Here is a 20,066-nt window from a genome sequence, read left to right as displayed (position 1 = left end):
GGAGTCTTCTCCTCCTGGGTTTGCCCTCTTAATTGTACCCACCACAGCTCCTCTCCATGCTGGTCTCTGATATGATGCCTACAGAGATCATGAGATGGCATCTGGGAGGAGATGGAGTGAGGTCATTACCGGATCTTCACCTAAGGCAGTAACGGCCTCTTTAGGCAGGAAGAGCTCCCGTTTTGATGAGCAAGGAAGGACTTGCCAACTGTGCTGGTTTGCCTGGGGATGAGGGGTTTCCTGGGACACAGGACTGTCAGAACTCAAGACTAGTTTAGGGTATCACAAGTCCTCCAAATCTCCCTACCCATAGATCCCTATTTCAAATCAACATCCTCCTGTTTCCTGGTCAATACTCTTCACTTTCACATGAGAGTCCTGGTGAGGCTGTGAATACAACTCCTGTTAAAATCTGGCAACCAGCAGGATGAAGTATGACCTTGGGTTTCTGTTATTTCAGCCTTATAGTGAGTAAGGGAGAAGAGACTCTTTTAGCAAAAACAGAGGCATTTTTTCTAGTTTATACGGTGCCTTGAGCTGAGAATGTAAGCCTTTGAACTTAAACTATCTCTTTCTTTATGAGTCCATCTCTGTAGAAGCAACCAACCTATTCCACAGTTCTGGATTTCCTCACTTTATACTGTTATACGGCAGCACCCACTTACCAGCCAAAACCTTCCTATCCTTAGATAATGCAACACATCCAGCTTCTACTTCATGTTTGTGTTTTGGGGGTCCCAAAGATATTTTGCTACATGAATTTTTATTAACTTTACATTTTTACCATTCGTATTTACGTCTTTAATCCATCTAAAGTCTTCCTTTTTATATAGGATGAGGTGGTAGGTCCATGAGGTAGGTAGCTGTCCCAATCCTGTTACTGAACACTCTATTCTTTATGTGTTGAATTTTGTGCTAACTCTGTAACTAATATATTCAGGGGGTCTGTCTGTGAGCTGTGCTATTCCATTGTTCTATATGTTCTCATGACTTTGATGTACATGCAAATATCTTTGATGTAAATGTGAAAAAGCTAGAGGTTTAGTATGAACAAAATGATGAAAAAGTATCTCAATACTTTTTATAATATTCTGGATATGTTGGTTTAAATAAAATGTATTAAAATGAATTCCACCTGTTTCTTCTTTTTATGAGGCCACAGGACAGGAATTACTCATGTGACTCACTTTGTTTTTTTCTATTCGACAGTGCTGTTCTAACTGTACTCTAGTGAACAGAGAACAGACTATTGAGAAAGGTAAACATGGATTTAGAGCCCTCCTCCTTCACTTATGAGCTCTGTGGACTTGGCACATTACTTAAACTATCGACTTCCTAAGGGAATTGTGGGGACTACATTAAATAGGATAAGGTATATAGACTACCTGGTACCTGGTTAAGTAATCATCCAATGTTTGTTTCATTACCTTTCTCTGAGGACAAGGAAGTAGCTCATTCATAACAGTATACAGCAAATATGACTACACATATATTAAATGAATGAATTTCATAGTGAAATTAGCTACTGAAATATTTTTATAATTCCAAATTCCCTATCATATGACTGCCAAGACCCAGCATTGTCATTTTTAAGTGTAACAATATTTTAAGAAAAAAAAGACAATTATTTTATAATTTTATTCATTCACTGTTTCTATGCTTTAATAAATCTTTGCATAAGTAAATACATTTAGTTAGAGCTACAAGACAACACGGAAACTAGACGAGAAATAGGCATTCCGGATCTTTTCAAAATAACTATATTGAGGAAACTCTTGACTAAACGTTACCTTCAGAAATACCCCTACCTCTTCTACTGACACCTAAAACAACTTGTGTAACCTTAAACTTTTAATGAAATCACGTACTACTATAGTTTACCTAGAACATCTTCTTACACTCTTTAAAAGAATTACTTCAAAAACAAAAAAGTCTCCATATAATTCTACAAATAAATAGTAAACGTTACTGGTACCTGAGCTTAAGAATTTACAGTTGTTTCCATTGGTTCAGTTATTAACTTCAAAAGTAAAACCTGAAATTAACGTTCATTTCTGGGCTGTAACTACTGATAGTAATTAGAATATTTTAATATCTGATGTAAAGATAATTTCTGATATTGGGGAAGTGGTTACAAAACTTTCTTCAAACCCAGAGGAAAGTGAGTTTGCTGCAACACAATGAACTCTTAATTACCTGAGCTTATCAAGGGGAGTTTAGGCCAGGTCACTCAGTTGGGAACTCAGCTTGCCTTGACTCTGGGGATGTTTGTCTGAAGACGTCAACTCCACAGGCAGCCCTTTCTCAAGGAGCTCACCCACTCTTCTCAGCTCTGCCCACTTCTCAGGCTGTGCTCGGCTGAAGGCACCAACCTCAGGATAGGGCCATGGTCCACAAAGGCCCAGCAGCAATGGTGTGGAGCTGAGATAGGGCACTTGGTCAGGGGGAAAGAAAAGTGCTTTTACGAAGGGATTTCTGACTGAGGACCAAGGTGATGAGGAGATGGAACAATGTCGAAAGAACATTAAAATCTAAGGCTGCACAAGGCATTGTAAACAGCAGTGGTCTTTCTTAGAAATGTTAGAATTCAGCTGAACAAAAAGAACAGATATAATCTACGATTGGAATAAAAATATCTGAGGAGTTGTTTTTCTCTAGGCAACAGAGTAAGTGTTGTTTCTGTTTTTAGCAAAAGTTCGTCTATGCCTAAAATTCATTTCGATCTTTTTTTTTACAAAGTAGATTTTTAATAAAATGAACAACAAAAGCATTATGGGTTTTAATACTGATATCAATTTATTACTAATTTTAGTCTTCCCCTTAGCTCCCTATATAAAAATGATGGGTTTCTCAGTAGTAGTTACAATAGCTTTTAAACAGAACTTGGGCAAAATAATTAAGATAGAAACCATAAATAACCGTAAAGTAAATGAAGCAAAATTGTCTAGTGAGATGTTTACCCTAAAGTATATTAATATTCGTCCACAAATTTTTAGATTGTTAAAGTAAAATTATCTTACTCTAGTGTATTATGAATCATTATAAAAGATTCCAATCTTTGAAAATTATGAAAGACTTCAAGATCTCATCAATGGAGTTAGAAATATCAGCTATTAAGCTACTAGTCAAGTTTGGTCTGTATTTTCTGGGCCTCCTCAGGCCAGGAATAACAATCGGGTAGAATCTGCTCATAATCAGTGCTATACATCTGAGAGTAGACAAATGCTTCCTTGTTTTGGGGTTCAGGATAAACCGTGGCTGTCTTTTCTTGGTATGCATCTTTCACAATCTAGAAATAAGAAAAGAATATTAATTATTTTAATGGCTAGAGATGATGATGAGCACATGTCAGAAATTTTTTATCTGTTTCAGCAACAGATGAATGGATAAAGAAGGTGTGGTACATATATATATAATGGAATACTATAAAAAAGAACAAAATAATGCCATTTTCAGCAACGTGGATGGACCTAGAGATGATCATACTAAGTGAAGTAAGTCAGAAAGAGAAAGACAAATACCATATGATATCACTTATATGTGGAATCTAAAATACGACACAAATGAACTTATCTACAAAACAGAAACAGAATCATGGACATAGAGAACAGACTTGTGGTTGCCAAGGGAGAATGAGGGGCCAGGGAGAGACGGACTGGGATTAGCAGATGCAAACTATTATATATAGAATGGATAAACAACAAGGTCGTACTCTATAGCACAGGGAACTATATTCAGCACCCTATGATAAACCAAAATGGAAAAGAGTATAAAAAAAAAAAAAGAATGTGGGGGCTTCCCTGGTGGCGCGGTGGTTGAGAGTCCGCCTGCCGATGCAGGGGACATGGGTTCGTGCCCCAGTCCAGGAAGATCCCACATGCCGTGGAGCGGCTGGGCCCGTGAGCCATGGCCGCTGAACCTGCACGTCCAGAGTCTGTGCTCCGCAGCGGGAGAGGCCACAACAGTGAGAGGCCCGCATACCACAAAAAAAAACCCAAAACAGAATATGTGTGTGTGTGTGTGTGTGTGTGCGTGTGTGTGTATATGTTTAACTGAATCACTTTGCTATACAGCAGAAATTAACACTGTAAATCAACTATACCTCAATTTAAAAAAAAGAATTTTTTATGTCTCAAAAAATTAAGTTCTAATTTATATCTTGTCTGTTTCCAAAAAATTAAGTGTATTATAATAGAACACATAATCACAAAGAAGATATAAAGTGAAAATGCAATTATAAATCATGTAACAAGAGTAGACTACGGTATCAGCAAGAAAGGAAAGTGTGAATAGTACAGATTTACTCATGGGTGATCCTATCAGAATTTCTCAGATAAGTCAGTCTTAACAGCCTTGAAATGACTTGACTGATAATTAACTGAACTAAATACCTTAAAATCCCTGCTAAGTTTGAACTGAGATACCCTGCAGTTTCAGCAATCCCGATTCCGACCATGGCCTCCTACACAACCTCGTTCTCTATCCCAGGGTCTCCCAATTCTAATCAGCAGGGCTCTGGAGCCAGTCTCCGTGCTCTGTGCCTTGCTGCTATCACAGAATCTTGTCTCCACGTCTTTGTGGGGAATCCTCAGTGCTGGCTTTCTCCTTTCAGAGCTGTCTCCTGCCATGTCATTCTTTTCCTAACCTTACTTGGGCCCATGTGGTTGCACATTATGCTTTTACCCTTTAAAAATCAAAAACGAACTAAAAAAACTTTGTCTCAAGTCAATTTCCCCGAAGTCCATTTCAAACCTTCCCCTCCTCACGTCTCCATTTGACTCTCATCACTCTGCTGAGAAAATTCCAACTGATCAAAGAGAATGATCTCAATTTCTCTTTTCCTCAACTCCAAGTGTCTCCTCCGTATCTTCAAACATTCTCCTCCCCTGCTTTCTTTGAGAAGAATGGATTCTCCCTGTTGTCAAAATTAATCACTCCATATGTGCTCTTTCATTCACTCCAGGCTTTAAGAAAGCAATCATTAAGGAGCTACTTGTATGACAGACTTATTTGAATAAGCGTGATCTTGAAGAATATCAGAATGGTGAAGTGTCTCTTCTCAATGTAAAATTATGCGTTTATGAAAAAATTAAAGTTATAAAGAGTGTGCTGTACCGTGGAAAAATGTGAAAAAAGCATGATCAGAAGTACGTGAATACACCCTTACACGTTATTACAACAGTGTTAGCAAAGAAAGCAAACACGAAAACAGACAGCAAGCAAACACACAAGCCAAAATGAAGACAATGCTTGTTTCAGAAAGGGAGAATGTCAGGAATTTTCCTCTCTTCTATGTTTCAGAGTGCCTATGATGTGGTATTACTATGTTTTTAACAGATATTCTTTTTTTTTTTTTTTTTTTTTTTGCGGTACGCGGGCCTCTCACTGTTGTGGCCTCTCCCGTTGTGGAGCACAGGCTCCGGCCATGGCTCACGGGCTCAGCCGCTCCGCGGCATGTGGGATCTTCCCGGACCGGGGCACGAACCCGTGTCCCCTGCATCGGCAGGCGGACTCTCAACCACTGTGCCACCAGGGAAGCCCTAACAGATATTCTTGAGTTACAATTCACTGACCACAAAATTCAACAGTTTTAACATATAATCCAATTATTTCTTTTTTTAAAATTTTTTTTAATCCAATTATTTCTATAAATTCAGAGTTGGGCAACTGTTAACCACATCCAGTTTCAGAACATTTCCATCACCCCCAAAAGTTCCCCTGTGCCTCTTTTGCAAAGGCTGTATCACTTTTATAATAAAATGTTCTGTTTCATTCCTGACACAGACTCTGTGGAAATCCATTTGTCTTTCTGCTCCCAGGACACACTGTATTAACGATGCACTCTCTCAGTGGAATCTTCACTCTCCCCTTCTCGTCAACGCCAGACTCTCCGGAAGACGAGAGCTTCACCTGTTACCACGTGTAGATGATCAACCACCTTTATATCCAGCCTCTCTTTAAGTTTCAGTCATCACCGGCTACTTGTTAGAATTGTACATTTGAACGTATTGGGTTGGCCAAAAAGTTCGTTCGGGTTTTTCTGTAAGACGTTACAAAAAACCACAACGAACCTTTTGGCCAACCCGCTGCCATGGATACCACACACCTGCAGTCTACTTATATCACCTTCCTTCCTGAAGCTGATTCTTTGTCCAGGTTTCCCAATTTCTGTTTATCCACTCAGCGTTCGTTCCTCTTTCTAGGCGTAACATCTGAGTTTTTCATACTCTCCTGCTGTCCCTCGTCTTCTTAGTTACCCCTCTGATCATATGCTAGTCCTTTTCATTGAACCCTTCAAAATGAACTTAAAGGGATAATGTGATGTTCAGTGTATTAATAATTCAAACTAGTTTAAAACTATTAGATACAAATTAGGAGAAAACATAAGCATACTCTTTCCTAAATAGATAACCAAGCAGATTATCTGAAGTTTTTTTTTTTTGAAGGATTACTTGGTTTTTGAAGCATCTACCCTGAATCAACAAAATAAATCATGACATATGACATCTAAATAGTGTTGTTCTGATAAACTTGCCAATAGCTTTGGTTTTCAGCCAGGAGCAAATTTGCCTCCAAGGGGACATCTGGCAATGTCTGGAGACATTTTCGGTTGTCACACCTGTTGCAGAGGCTACTGGCATCTGGTGCATAAGGGCCAGGGATGCTGCTAAACGTCCGACAATGCCCAAGACAGCCCCTGTGACAAAGAGTAACCCAGACACATGTGCGTAGCATTGAGGTTGAGAAACCCTAGTTTCAACATATGACGATGACTGTGGGCTGAAATACGTCACCTGAAAATGTTGACGCCTTAAACCTCTAGTACCTCAGAGTGGGGCTGTATTTGGAGACAGGACCTCTAAACAGATAATTAAGTTAAAATGACGCTATTCCGGTGGGCTCTAACCTAAGTTGACTGGTGTTCTTATAAGAACGGAAAACTTGGACACACAGAGAGACCCCAGGGATGTGCAAACAGAGGAAAGGCCACACGAGGACCCAGCAAGGAGGTGGTCATCGGCAAGCCAGGGAGAGGTCTCCAAAGAAACCGGACCTGCCAACCCCTTCGTCTTAGATCTCTAGCCTCCGGGAGGAAATAAATGTCTGTCATCTGAGTCATCCAGTTTGTGGCGGTTTGTTACGGCAGCCCTGGTAAATGAACACGACTAGCCTGAAAAGGAGTTGGTTTCTCTCTCGTCTTAGTTGTAGAAAATGTAGCTGCTTCTCGGCTAGTTCCTTGAAGAGCTCACCCGCCACACCAGCCAGCTTTGAGTTCTCTGTTGTCACTGTTTCGCTTTCTGCCCAGTATAATCAAGTGTGATTTTCAAGGTGCCACACATCCACGGAGACATGGATAAGGCAGGTGGTTCAAGATCTGTCACTCTACCATATGTGCAATACTGTGGTGACTATCTCAGTGTCATACGGAAGATACCAACCAAAAAAAAGGCCAAGTGGAGGAAGCTTAGCTGAAATGAAACCATGATGAATTATCTGAATTATGGGAGAGAAAAAGGATAGGGAAATTAATGATTCAACCTATCTCTAAGGATCAAACATAGTTCCTAAGCTCTGCCGAAGCACCAGGCCTCATTTCTCTGACTTCTGACATAATAAGTTGATACAGATATTTCAAGGAAGTGGATTTTTAATACCTAAACATGCACATTCAGCCATAGGTGGAAGGGAAAATAATGAGACTTCAACAAGAGTGGTTTTACCTTTTCTGCAATTTTCAGAGAAACATCTCTAATGGTGTCCAAAGGAGGATAAAGCCGGCCCTCTTCCAAGTGTTTATCTGATACTTGCTGAGCTATAACCTTAAAAAAAAAAAAGAAAGACAAAAAAATACTTCATACCATAGAATGTGGTAGTTGTGAGGATAATGGTGAATGGTCGCGGATAAAAGCAGATCCCATTAACGCCATCATCCAATTCCATCTCTCCCTTTCTCAGTGGAAAAACTGAGCTCAGAGAGGCTTGGTGACTGGTGGCGGGAGACAAATAGTGAAAAAGATGGGGATGAGTGTCTGGGTTTCCTCTTAACCCAGTTCCTTTTCTACTGTACCATGAAACGCTGGTGGCTTTCTTCTTTGATGCACTAGAGGGACGGGGGAAGAAGGGTAAGAAAGGCAGAGGAGGATGAGAAAAGTGATGGAAAAGGACCCTGAAAACAGAGGAGGAGAGGCTGGCCAGGCCTTGCTCCCAGCTCACATACTCTTGCACGGGAGGTAGAGCAGGAGGCCGAGAGCGCTATTTCCGACTCACATGGCAGAGCAGGATACAGATTCTGGATTATCCAAATCGCCTAAGTAGCCTCAGCCTTTGCTGTCCCCAAACCAGTCCCTATTTCTAAAGGAAACAGGGTAGACATGGAAATGGGCTACAAGGGTAGATCTTATGTTAAGTATTCTTATCACATACACATTCATAATAATAATAAAGAGGGTGGGAAAAAACTTCTGGAGGTGGGCTTCCCTGGTGGCGCAGTGGTTGAGAGTCCGCCTGCCGATGCAGGGGACACGGGTTCGTGCCCCGGTCCGGGAAGATCCCACATGCCGCGGAGCGGCTGGGCCCGTGAGCCATGGCCGCTGAGCCTGCGCGTCTGGAGCCTGTGCTCCGCAACGGGAGAGGCCACAAAGTGAGAGGCCCTCATACCACAAAAACAAACAAACAAACAAACAAAAAACTTCTGGAGGTGATAGATTTGTGTATGGCATGGATTGTGGTGATGGTTTCAAAGGTGTATACTTACTTATCTCTAAATTCATCAAGTTGTAAGATATATAGGTTTTTGTTATGTCAATCACACCTCAATAAAGTAGCTTAAAAACATGAGGCAAATTGACATTATGTGCTTCCTGATGTGATTCACTGAGAAGGATTCAATTATTAGGCAAACCTAAACCAAACCCTCTAACCATACAACTTAATCATGAGGAACACTGTAAAAAACAACTGGCCTGTACTCTTCAAAATGTCATTGCCATAAAAGAAACAGAAAGGCTGAAATGCTCTTGCAGATGAAAAGAGTAGTCTAGAGGCTATAAAGGTCTTTTTTATGGATAACTGGCAAATTTGAATTTGGATTATATATTAGATAATAGTATTATATCAACGTTAAAGTTACCTGGGTTTTCAGTTATCCAGTGACTTACATGAATCAGTTTCCTCCAGACGCTGCTGTCAGTGGGGATCTCTCTAGTGCCCTCTGGGCAGATAGCAGAAAGGGTGGGGGCAAGGAGAATGAGAGAACACAGAGCAGGTGACTTAGGAGGAGGGTGTGAGGATAGGAGGCCCAGGTTTGCCTCCCGGATGTGAACAGGAGGGAGGAGACTGTTCCAGGCTGCTGCACAGACCGCGCAGGGCCAGCAGGGCTGTCCCCAGGGAGCATCAGAGGTCCCAGAGACTGTCCAGAGGACCGAGAAATCCAAAAATCTCTTTGTGATATAAAAATGTGCAGGAATAGTCTTTGAGATTGGTGCCAATCCATGAGATTACTAGTTCCGTAAGAGATCCAATTAGTACTTTGACAATAACCCTAACAGTTACTAGATTTGGGGTGGGCAAACAAAACATTCACCTAGATCTCCTACATGCTACTTTTGTTAACTACAAAATATAATCTAGACAAGAACCTTCTTCTTTTTGCCCCTTCTAGAGGTGTGTCTGTGGTGGTGTATTTATTCTCACTAATAAATACTACTGACTACTAGTTCTATTTAATTCAATAAGTATCTACTAAGTTTCTGCTACGTGCTTTAGTACTGCACTAGTGCTACTGGTGTTTTGAAAGAAGTATATGGGAGACCTTCTGTCTTCAGAGAAGATAACATACAATTTAAATATAAGGCAAGACTTGATTGTTCAATACGTGAAACTCTCGAGAGCATAATACAGCTAGGAATCAAATGAAGTGTTTGCTAAAGACGGCCATGGCTAAGGAGAAAGATCAAAATGAGTCAGAGAGGCCCCAAAAGGACCCAAGGACGAGGTGGGACTTAAGCCGTGACCTGGAGATAGGCTTAGACAGGGGGAGAATGAGTCTCGGAGTTTTCCAGGCAGGATGATACATCGGACAGTTACATGGGTGTTCACACGCCTGGTGTGTTTAAAGGCTTTGGGTTGAGGGAGGATAAAAAGAACATCAGGCTTCTAAGCTTCGGTGCCCGCTTAGAAAGGGTGTCACGAACAGAAATGCGGGTATTGACGGCAAGGGGAGAGAAGAAATGGTTTTCCACATCGTATTTAAGGAAATAGCAGGGCATTTTGGTGGAAATACCCACCAGGTCACTGGAGATGTGGTGAAAGATAAGAATAGGGATATACAGACTTGGCCCCTTTTAGAATGACGATAATGGAAATAAGAGATTGTGTGAGATCTGTGAAAGTAGACTTTAAAAGGAAAGAGAAAAGTGAGGGCAAAAAACTGAATACTAGGAAGAAGCTTAGTTGAAAGGAACTTGAGGGACTTCCCTGGAGGTCCAGTGGTTAAGACTTCGCCTTCCAATGCAGAGGTACGGGTTCGATCCCTGGTCAGGGAGCTGGGATCCCATGTGCCTTGCGGCCACAGGCCCAAAACATAGAACAGAAGCACTGTTGTAACAGGTTCAATAGACTTTTTTTTTTTTTGCGGTACGCGGGCCTCTCACTGCTGTGGCCTCTCCCGTTGCGGAGCACAGGCTCCGGACACGCAGGCTCCGCGGCCATGGCTCACGGGCCCAGCCGCTCCGCGGCATGTGGGATCTTCCCAGACCGGGGCATGAACCCGTGTCCCCTGCATCGGCAGGCGGACTCTCAACCACTGCGCCACCAGGGAAGCCCTCAATAAAGACTTTTAAAAAAATGGTCCGCATCAAAAAAGTCTTAAAAAAAAAGGGGGGGGGGACTTGAAAGGATGACAAAGAAAACAATGAGGTGGCATGAAAAACAGGAATATCGTGTTGAAGCCTAAGAGGGGAACGGTGGAAAGACCAAGATTCAGCCGGAGAGATAGCTGGCTATGATAAGAATAACACCAGTAACCTCACCACATCTTATTGTTTTCCTTCAGAGGTGTTTGAGAGTAATTATTACTTTCCCTGGGTAGATTTACTGGAAAGCCTTTTTTTTTTTTCATGAAATTTGTCACTAGAGGGTGCTGGAGTTATTTAGGAAAGAAAACACTGGCTACCAAGAGTAAAAAGATCATCTTTCTTCTTCTGATGTGTCTGCTATAAAAGACAATGACTACATTTCCCTTAATATAAGAACAACTTTGAAAAGCCCTCCTAAGTAATTAGACATGATTTCTTGAGTCAAAGAAGCTCTAAGGGCTTCCCTGGTGGCGCAGTGGTTTAGAGTCCACCTGCCGATGCAGGGGACGTGGGTTCGTGCCCCGGTCCAGGAAGATCCCACATGCCGCGGAGCGGCTGGGCCCGTGAGCCATGGCCACTGAGCCCGTGCTCTGCAGCGGGAGAGGCCAAAACAGTGAGAGGCCCGCGTACCGCAAAAAAAAAAAAAAAAAAGAAGCTCTAAGACACCAGCCGTCATGCTTTTAATGCAGTGAAGAAAAAGAAAGGAGAATTAGAGCTGGCCGACCTCTGTTCTCACAAAATGACACCAAGGCGCGAAACCCCGGGTTTAGGCTACTTGAGATCACACCAATAACATAAAAATCTTTCACAATGCAAAGAATAGTCTGTTTGCATGATGAAAATATGTGAACATTCATCAGGCTTTACTTGGTTGGGTTTAGTTAGCGTGGTTTCATTTCAAGAGAAGAAATTCCCTCAAATTTCTCCTTCATGAATTGCATCCTCCTCAGACGTATCAACCAGGTGAACATTCTGATTACCCACAGCTCATGATTTTACAAATATCGGGCCAACCACTGTATCATCCCCCTGAGGTTTGCGAGGCAAGGGGAACTGATGGGAGCCTTAGGTTCAGAGTACCTCTTGTGCCTTTGTGGCTGACCTAAGAGTTTTGTGTCTTTTGCCAGCATCTATGAATCTGTGGCAGGCTGACTTGTTAGCCTGCAAGTAAGGTGAAATTTCAGACCCTTCACAGTTCTTAAACAGTAGCTTAATAGAGCATTCCTACCGGCTCTGCTCTGTGCTGTTCTGTGAATCCTTCCTGAAGGCCCACAGAAGAGCCCACTTCCGTCCTTTTAATGACTTTACAAACACCGAATTCTCTGTTTTAATTTCTTCTCTGCTTGAAGTACTAGAGTGGTTTCTGTATTCTACACTGCACCCTGAATAACAAACACTTCACCATACCAAATCAGACTGTCATTTTTTTTTCCATAATGCTTATATTAGTACAGTACTACAAAGATTATTAGATAGATATGTAGATAGGTAGATATTGGAGGTATGTTCTTTTTTGTTAACTTTTTATTCTATATTGGAGTACAGTTGATTAACAATGTTGTGTTAGTTTCAGGTGCACAAAAAAGTGATTCAGCTATACATATACATGTATCTATTCTTTTTCAAATTCTTTTCCCAGTTAGGTTGTTACAGAATATTGAGTAGAGTTTCCTGTGCTATACAGTAGGTCCTTGTTGGTTATCCATTTTAAATATAGCAGTGTGTACATGTCAATCCCAAACTCCCTAACTATCCCTCTCCCTACCCTTCCCCCCAGTAACCATAAGTTCGTTCTCTAACAGACTGTCATCTTAAATCTTCAAAATGCCATCATCGGTAATTCCCTGGCAGTCCAGTGGTTAGGATTCGGTGCTTTCACTGCTGGGGCCCAGGTTCAACCCCTGGTTGGGGAACTAAGATCCCGCAAGCCACGCAGCATGGCCAAAAAAAAAAAAAGCCATCGTCTAGGTAGGTTCTCCATGGAGAAGTATTTACCACTTCCTCCATAATTTGGAAACAAAATTTTTATTGTCTCATTACTGTCACAGAACATAATTGAAAGTGTAAAGATTTAAAAAAAAAAGGTTTCTTTTCTCATACCCTGTTGATGGGAATGTAAAGTGGTGCAGCCACTGTGGAAAACAGTATGGCGGTTCCTCAGAAAACGAAAAGTAGAACTACCATATGACCCAGCAATTCCACTCCTGGGTATATATCCAGACAAAACTATAATTTGAAAAGATACTTGCACCCCTATGTTCATAGCAGCATCATTTACAATTGCCAAGATATGGAAGCAACCTAAGTGTCCATTAACAAGTGAATGGATAAATAAGATGTGGTATATACGTATAATGGAATACTACTCAGCCATAAAAAAGAATGAAATTTTGCCATTTGCAGCAACATGGATGGACTTGGACGGCATTATGCTAAGTGAAATAAGTCAGACAGAGAAAGACAAATACTGCCTGATGTCACTTATATGTGGACTCTAAAAAATACAACAAACTAGTGAATATGACAAAGAAGCAGCAGACTCACAGATATAGAGAACAAACTAGTGGTTACCAGTGGGGAGAGGAAAGGGGGAGGGGTAATATAGGGGTAGGGGAGTAAAAGGTACAAACTTTTAGGTATCAAATAAGCTACAAGGACATACTGTACAGCATGGGGAATACAGCCAGTATTTTATAATAGCTAGAGATGGAGTATAACCTTTGAAAATTGGGCATCACTATGCTGTACACCTGTAACATATAATATTGTACATCAACTGTACTTCAATTTTTAAAAAGCTCTCTTTTAAGAAATCAGAACATAGTCTTTCTGCTGGCTACTGAAGAACAATCTTTCCTAGTGACTCAGTGTGAAGTTACTACCCATCCCTTACTCTCTACTGGGAAAGATTTGATCTTCTTTGGACTTTACACCTTCTAGACAGTGAGCTGGGATACTAAATAAATAAAACAGTAGACAACCTACAAGGAGCTGATTTGAGATTTTACAGCCTTGGCGAACACAGAGTATGTTACTATACCTCAGCAATGGTGAGAAAAATCTTATCCGTGATATGCCTCAGTCCACATGCCACCACACCGAGAGCAACTCCAGGAAACACATAGGAATTGTTGCCTTGGCCAGGATATAGGGTCTGTCCGCTTGGGAGAGTGACAGGGTCAAAAGGACTGCCACTGGCAAAAATGGCACGACCCTGCAACACAGACACACAACTGTAAAAAGAGGCAGGCTATCTTCAAACAAATGGATCATAAGACAGTAATTCAAGTATTGAGTAGTTCGAAAGAAGTCTGATTTTTCATTGACTTCCTAATAAGTGTGAGCAAGCTATCATGACGCTGGCAGTAAGTTCTGGAATGAGTGATTATTTCTGTTCTCTATCTGCCTCTCTATTCGTAGGAGAAGCATGCAAAACACAGGAGACCCCAAGACCACCATCCTGTTGTTGGCAGTGGTCCAACCCACGGGCCCATCAACCATCTCTAGACTACAGACTTTCACTTACAGGCTTCTGAATACAAAAAGGGTAGGTTAATGTTTGAATCTTGGAAAAGATGACATTTTAGGTTACAGTTTAGAGGTCAACAGGCTCCCAATGTAATCACTGGGACAAATTTTATATATTTCTGTATTGTAAAGAATTATCTGAAAAGTCATATAGGAAAAAAATTCATTAGCACAAATGGGGTTAGCAGATAAGAAGAAGATTAAATTATCAGTAATTGTCTAAAACTGTCTTTATTTTTTTCCTGGTCTTAATATTTCATCATAATATTTTTGAGGAATCCCATGTATTACAGGCTTTAAGATGGCATGAACTTAGGGCCTGTCAGGTGCTGTATTCCATACTGCCAGTCAAAAGGGGGGTGTCTGTCTGATCTGGGAGGCGATATAGATGGAAGCGTTCAGGCTTCTGAAACAGGGATAGGAAACCCTCAACAAATAAAGCACTACAATCTAAGAAATGCATTTGAAAAGTCTAAAAAAGCACTAAATCCCCAAAGCATAGTTTAAATGGTAATAGATTGGGTTATAAATTTCATCCCTCTTACCTTGAGTCTAAATCCATTATGATATTAATAATATTAACTTATTCATTTTTAACACATGTCATACTATACCTTTTCCATAAAGGTTAAGTATAACATGATTCAACCTTTTCAGGATATAAAAAGAGGAAAATAGATGAGAAAAAAATAGAAATTCTCATCTAGGTGTTTATCAGACACTGATATGTCTTGCACAAAATTAGGTGTTGTTTTCAGACAAGTGTGATACCTTCAAGTCTGCTTTGTTTAGCAAATAAAGTGTTTTGTTACAAGCAAATTTCTAATGTAACTAAATTATCATTTGATATACATATTTGATATATATGTTATTTGATATATATATACGTTTGAAAATTATATTTGAGAAAGAGACCTGCAACATTCTACACACACCTGTTTGCCGCCCTCCTCTCCTTCACTCCGGCCAGTCGCTCCAGCATCATATTTTACGGAGGAAGGGTATTAAATAAACGACAGACAGCTAAATACCCTCATATATAGAGACTGTTAATATGGAGAAGGAAACCTCTCCATATCATTTTTGGTATAGTTACAGTTTTTCCGAATTCAACGGTCCCTTTGTATTTTTAACCTTTCCTGATGACTCTTCACCTGCGCCTGAAGCAGCAGAGACTCACATCCAGCAACAAGCCCCTTTCTTGTTCTGTAATCCTTTGGCTGAACCGATGTTTTCAGCTTCAAAATGACTTTTAATTTTATATATAGCAACATAAGAGCATTAGGCGAAATCATAAGAAAGAGTTTAGGCCATTTATATCAGACACATTTGAACTTAAAAACACAGCTACAGAAATTTGGCTAATTTTGTTTACGTCTATTATAGGTGAATCTATGAAATTTTGAGGCTTTTTGAAATATGCCAAAACAAAATATGTACTTAAACACTTATTTATTATGTGCCTACTCTGTGTAATGCGCTATGCTGAAGTTTTGTTATTGGTTTTTTTTTCTGCTTTAAGGATTTAAGGACTGAGTTACATGAGGCAAATTCCCCAACCTAGAGATGGGATAAAAACTTAAATTACTGAGGATACTGACACCATCCCAGATAAGAGAAATAAACAATGGAGTCGCTCCTTTGCAAAATTTCATCAACTCTAGTAATAAGCATTTAAGGATACAGTATTAAAGAAGTAGAGCCATCCAGTTTTATTTATGCAGTTTTATTTATGCATTGAGTTAGATTTATGCAGAGTGACATAACTCTGTCTTGTTTATCCTTTCCAGTTCATTTTAGATTTCTTTCCAAAATAAAAGTGTTAGATATATGTGACTCAACTTCTGTTTTGTTGTAATGACATTTTCAAGTCTTTTAAGGAAAAAAAAGGGTCCTTGTCAACATATTGGTCAAATATATATTAATACAAGCACAGTATAAAATAAGTCACTTTTTTTGGAAACAGTAAAGTATTGAAGCTTTGAGGACTCCTATCCCAGTCAGGCTGGATGTCAAAATAATTGCCCAAATGCTCCACCCATGCCATCAAAATCCAAACCCAGGAGGAGTTAGCAAAGCAGAAATAAGACTGTGGTTTTATACTGTGTGCGTCAATGTTTGGGAATAGCTAGTTAAAAGCTATTTTAATCAGTATCTAGGATCAAGCTTTTTCCTTTTTAACTTTTATGTTTAAATCTTAGATACTTCCAAAGCGCTTAAGGAAAATTATCAATAAAACATTACAAAGTTTATTTTGTTTTATTGAAGAACAGGATTTATACAAGATTCTAAAAAAGGATATGGTTCTTATCCTTCATGACCTGTTCACTGTTCTTTCAGTCTTGGTTATAAAATTTTTAAAGGTTAACCGGTAAGCACCTTAGATACCCTGGGCTCCCTTACAAAGAATCACAATTTGACTATTAAAATATCAGTTCCATTTTTGCTTTACCTTGGTCAGTTTATAGCACTGCTCTGCAGTACATTCTGCTTTGCTAGTTGGATTACTCAAAGCAAAAATAATAGGCCGTTCATTGAAGGCTGCCATGTCTTTGAGAATTTGCTCTGAGAATGCACCTCTAATCGCAGCAACTCCTAACGTAGAAACAAGAAACCAGTGAATAGGACTATCATTGGTTAATTAATCCAGTGCCCCCCAAACAATGAGACATGTCAGGTCATTTTGTAATACCCCCTAAACAAAATATAGAATATGTGTATTAAAGTGACAAAAAAGAGATGTTCGTTAATGCCAACAACCTTTAAGGTTACAAATCTGCAAGTATCTATGAAAAAAATCACAGCTTTAACATTTGACTCATTAATAAATTTAGTGACCAATCACTAGGAATTCTAGGCAATTTTATCAGGAAATAAATGTGTCTAATATATACTATCTCTCTGTAAACAATTCTAGAAGTATATTTCAGTCCCTCAGGCTATAAAGCAATCATATTTTATAATCCAGTGCTAACACTTAAGACAATCATCCGATTCAATGATAAAACTGAAGTATGACTCACTGAGAAAAACTGAACAGAAGAATAAAGCTATTAGCATAATGAGAATGGAAAAAGTAAGATTCCTGATGGAACATATTTTATAAAAAACAACAATAAAGGCTTACAACTACCCATTAACTCCTGTCATGGAGTAAGTATTTGTTTTTACTATGGTTCTCATCATTATTCTCAATATTGTCATCTGTGTCACAGGAGCTTCTAGAAATGGAGTATAATACCAAGTAAGGGTTGACATGATATACACACAAAATAAAGGATACAAAGTTTCAAAACTTTTGAGTTTTTTTCAACCGCAACAAATTCGTCCATAGTAAACACCTTACTGTGCACATGCAGTGTGTAACACACTGAGTTATATAAAGACATGAAATACGGTCCCTGTTTTCAAGGAGGGTCTGGTTCAGTCTTTCTCAACCTTGGCCCCACAAACGTTTTGGGTTGGACAATTCCTTACTGGGGGGAGGCTTCGCTGGGCACTGGAGGCTGTGGACCAGCATCCTTAGTCTCTACCCACTAATGTCCGGAGCTCTGACCACCCCTTCTCCCTCCAGTTGTGACTACCAAAGAATGTCTCCAGACATTGCCAAATGTTTCCTTTCGGGGCCAAACCACCCCCCTTTTAGAACCACTGTCTATTTGGAATAATCAAGCCTGGCAAAGTGCTGGATATGCCAGGTATTGGCAGGCTGACAGAGTGAGCAGAGGGAACCCACACACTTCAGCTGGGATCATCAGGAAGATTAAGAAGACGGCTCTGCATTTACAAATCTAGGCCTCTAGGGGGTACTGTTGCTTCAGGGAATGCGTAATTTTGTTTGCGAACGCCAAAGGTTAGAATTTCAAAAAGCTTAAATTACGTCTCAAAATTCAGCAGTAGGAAAACAAATCAAGCCCACGTGGGGTTGAGGTAGGGTTGATGGCGGGGAGGAAGAAGCCAAAGCTCACCGATGAGGGTGGTTGGTTTTATATCTCGAACAATGGCTTCCAGGTTCTTCATTTCTTCATGTTCATGGGCAAATTCCTCTTTCTCTTGTGTTAAGGCAGCACGTCCCTAAGTACAGCAAATAAAAAGGAATGATAAATCTGCCAAACATGTGAGAGTCAAAGAAATTTCAGAATATTATGCATATTACCCATATTTATGCTCAACATTTTTATGTATTATGTCTTCCAGCTGTTCTTAAAGTCTCCTTTCCAATTACCAGAGTATTATTTCATTCACCCTTGCAACAAAGATTGATCTCAGACAATGTTCTAGGCAATGGGGATATAACAGTGAACAAAATAAAGTCTTTCCCTTATTTAATTATTATTTAATATTTAAAATCCTAACTCTATAGACATTTATGAGAAACTGGCATTAACAAAGAGCAATGAAAAACATCATTTAAATAAAGATATTGTTTACTAGACACGATTTGTGCAGAGTTGCCTTTAGTGGCTGGACTACTCACTAAGAATGGAACTTGATGCTGTATTTATATCATACTTTGATGTTCTACATAATTATTAGTTTTATATGTTTTTATTTTGTAATGTTTTGATTATAATTGTACCATGTATTATTATCTAGGAAACATCTAATTTAATATCCTAGCTACAAAAAAGAACGTAGGATGGGGGAGAGGAGTGTTAGCTGAAAATCTGGTCCTTCCTTTTTTTTTTCTTCTGCTCTTTCAGTATTGTTATCTTTCCACATAATTAGTAGATCTGAAGATGAAATTCTCATCCAAACTTCTACGACCAGGAATAAAAATCTGCTCAAATTAGAATTCTCCTCATTCATCTATTATTCAATCTCCTTACTTCACTGAAGCTTTCATCAAAGAATGAGTGATACAATAGCTTTTTGTTCCCAGGAAGCAATAGCTAAATTAAGTGCACTACGTATTAAGCTTGACTTTTAAATTATTAAAATAATAATAACAATAATAATATTCTACCTACAAATTTTTAAGATTTTGACTACATAATAAATCACTACCTAACTTTATATGGTACTTTATAGCTTATAAGTTGTTTTCACATATTTCATTTGATCCCTTCAACAATTTGAAAAGTAGGGCAAATACAATTAGGTTTTTGCATGAGGAAACAGAGGCTCTGAGATATCAAGCAATTTGCCCAAGACAGGTGCTAGAAATCAGTCTTTCCAATAATACAGCACAGTACAGCCCTGGAAAAAACACTTTACAAATGGTATATGTCAACTTGTATGCAAATTGTTAATCCTGAAGATGGTACAATATTCTTGCTTTAAAAGGTTATTATCAGCCTAAATGGGAAAAGAATCTGAAAAAGTATAGGTATATGCATACGTATAACTGAATCACTCTGCTATACATCTGACACTAACACAACACTGTAAATCAACTATACTCTAATATAAAGCAAAAATTTTTATAAAAAAGTTATCGTTTTATTTTTGTTTTTAAAAGTAATACATGTGAATTATAGATAACTTGAAACATATGAACCTCTTTGCACTCGTTTCATCTATAAAATAAGAATAATTAGAATTTCTACCTCATCAGCTGTTTAGCAAATTAAATAATATATCTAAAGCACTTAGGACTGTGCCCAGTTTTTAACAACTCGAAGTTAGTTGTTATAATTAAAATTTTTGTGAAGAAGAAAAAACCATAGTTCTAGCACTTGT

The 20,066-nt window shown here is 39.3% G+C and overlaps 1 protein-coding gene across 1 annotated transcript in view; it reads right to left on the bottom strand.

The window, feature by feature from the left end:
• Window positions 1–1,623: 1,623 nt before the first annotated feature.
• ME1 (malic enzyme 1) overlaps window positions 1,624–20,066 on the bottom strand; it is a 193,010-nt gene continuing 174,567 nt past the window's right edge. Inside the window, exons 10-14 of the mRNA XM_060167405.1 lie at window positions 18,353–18,458; window positions 16,837–16,979; window positions 13,897–14,070; window positions 7,722–7,820; window positions 1,624–3,289 (exon numbers count right to left, since the gene is read on the bottom strand). Of these exons, the coding sequence (XP_060023388.1) occupies window positions 3,122–3,289; window positions 7,722–7,820; window positions 13,897–14,070; window positions 16,837–16,979; window positions 18,353–18,458 (690 nt within the window). The 3' untranslated portion in view covers window positions 1,624–3,121. The remainder of the gene's footprint in view (window positions 3,290–7,721; window positions 7,821–13,896; window positions 14,071–16,836; window positions 16,980–18,352; window positions 18,459–20,066) is intronic.

This window comes from Lagenorhynchus albirostris, chromosome 12 (genome assembly GCF_949774975.1).
Source record: "Lagenorhynchus albirostris chromosome 12, mLagAlb1.1, whole genome shotgun sequence".
NCBI classification, from domain to species: Eukaryota; Metazoa; Chordata; class Mammalia; order Artiodactyla; family Delphinidae; genus Lagenorhynchus; species Lagenorhynchus albirostris.
This window is presented reverse-complemented; position numbering and strand designations above follow the sequence as displayed.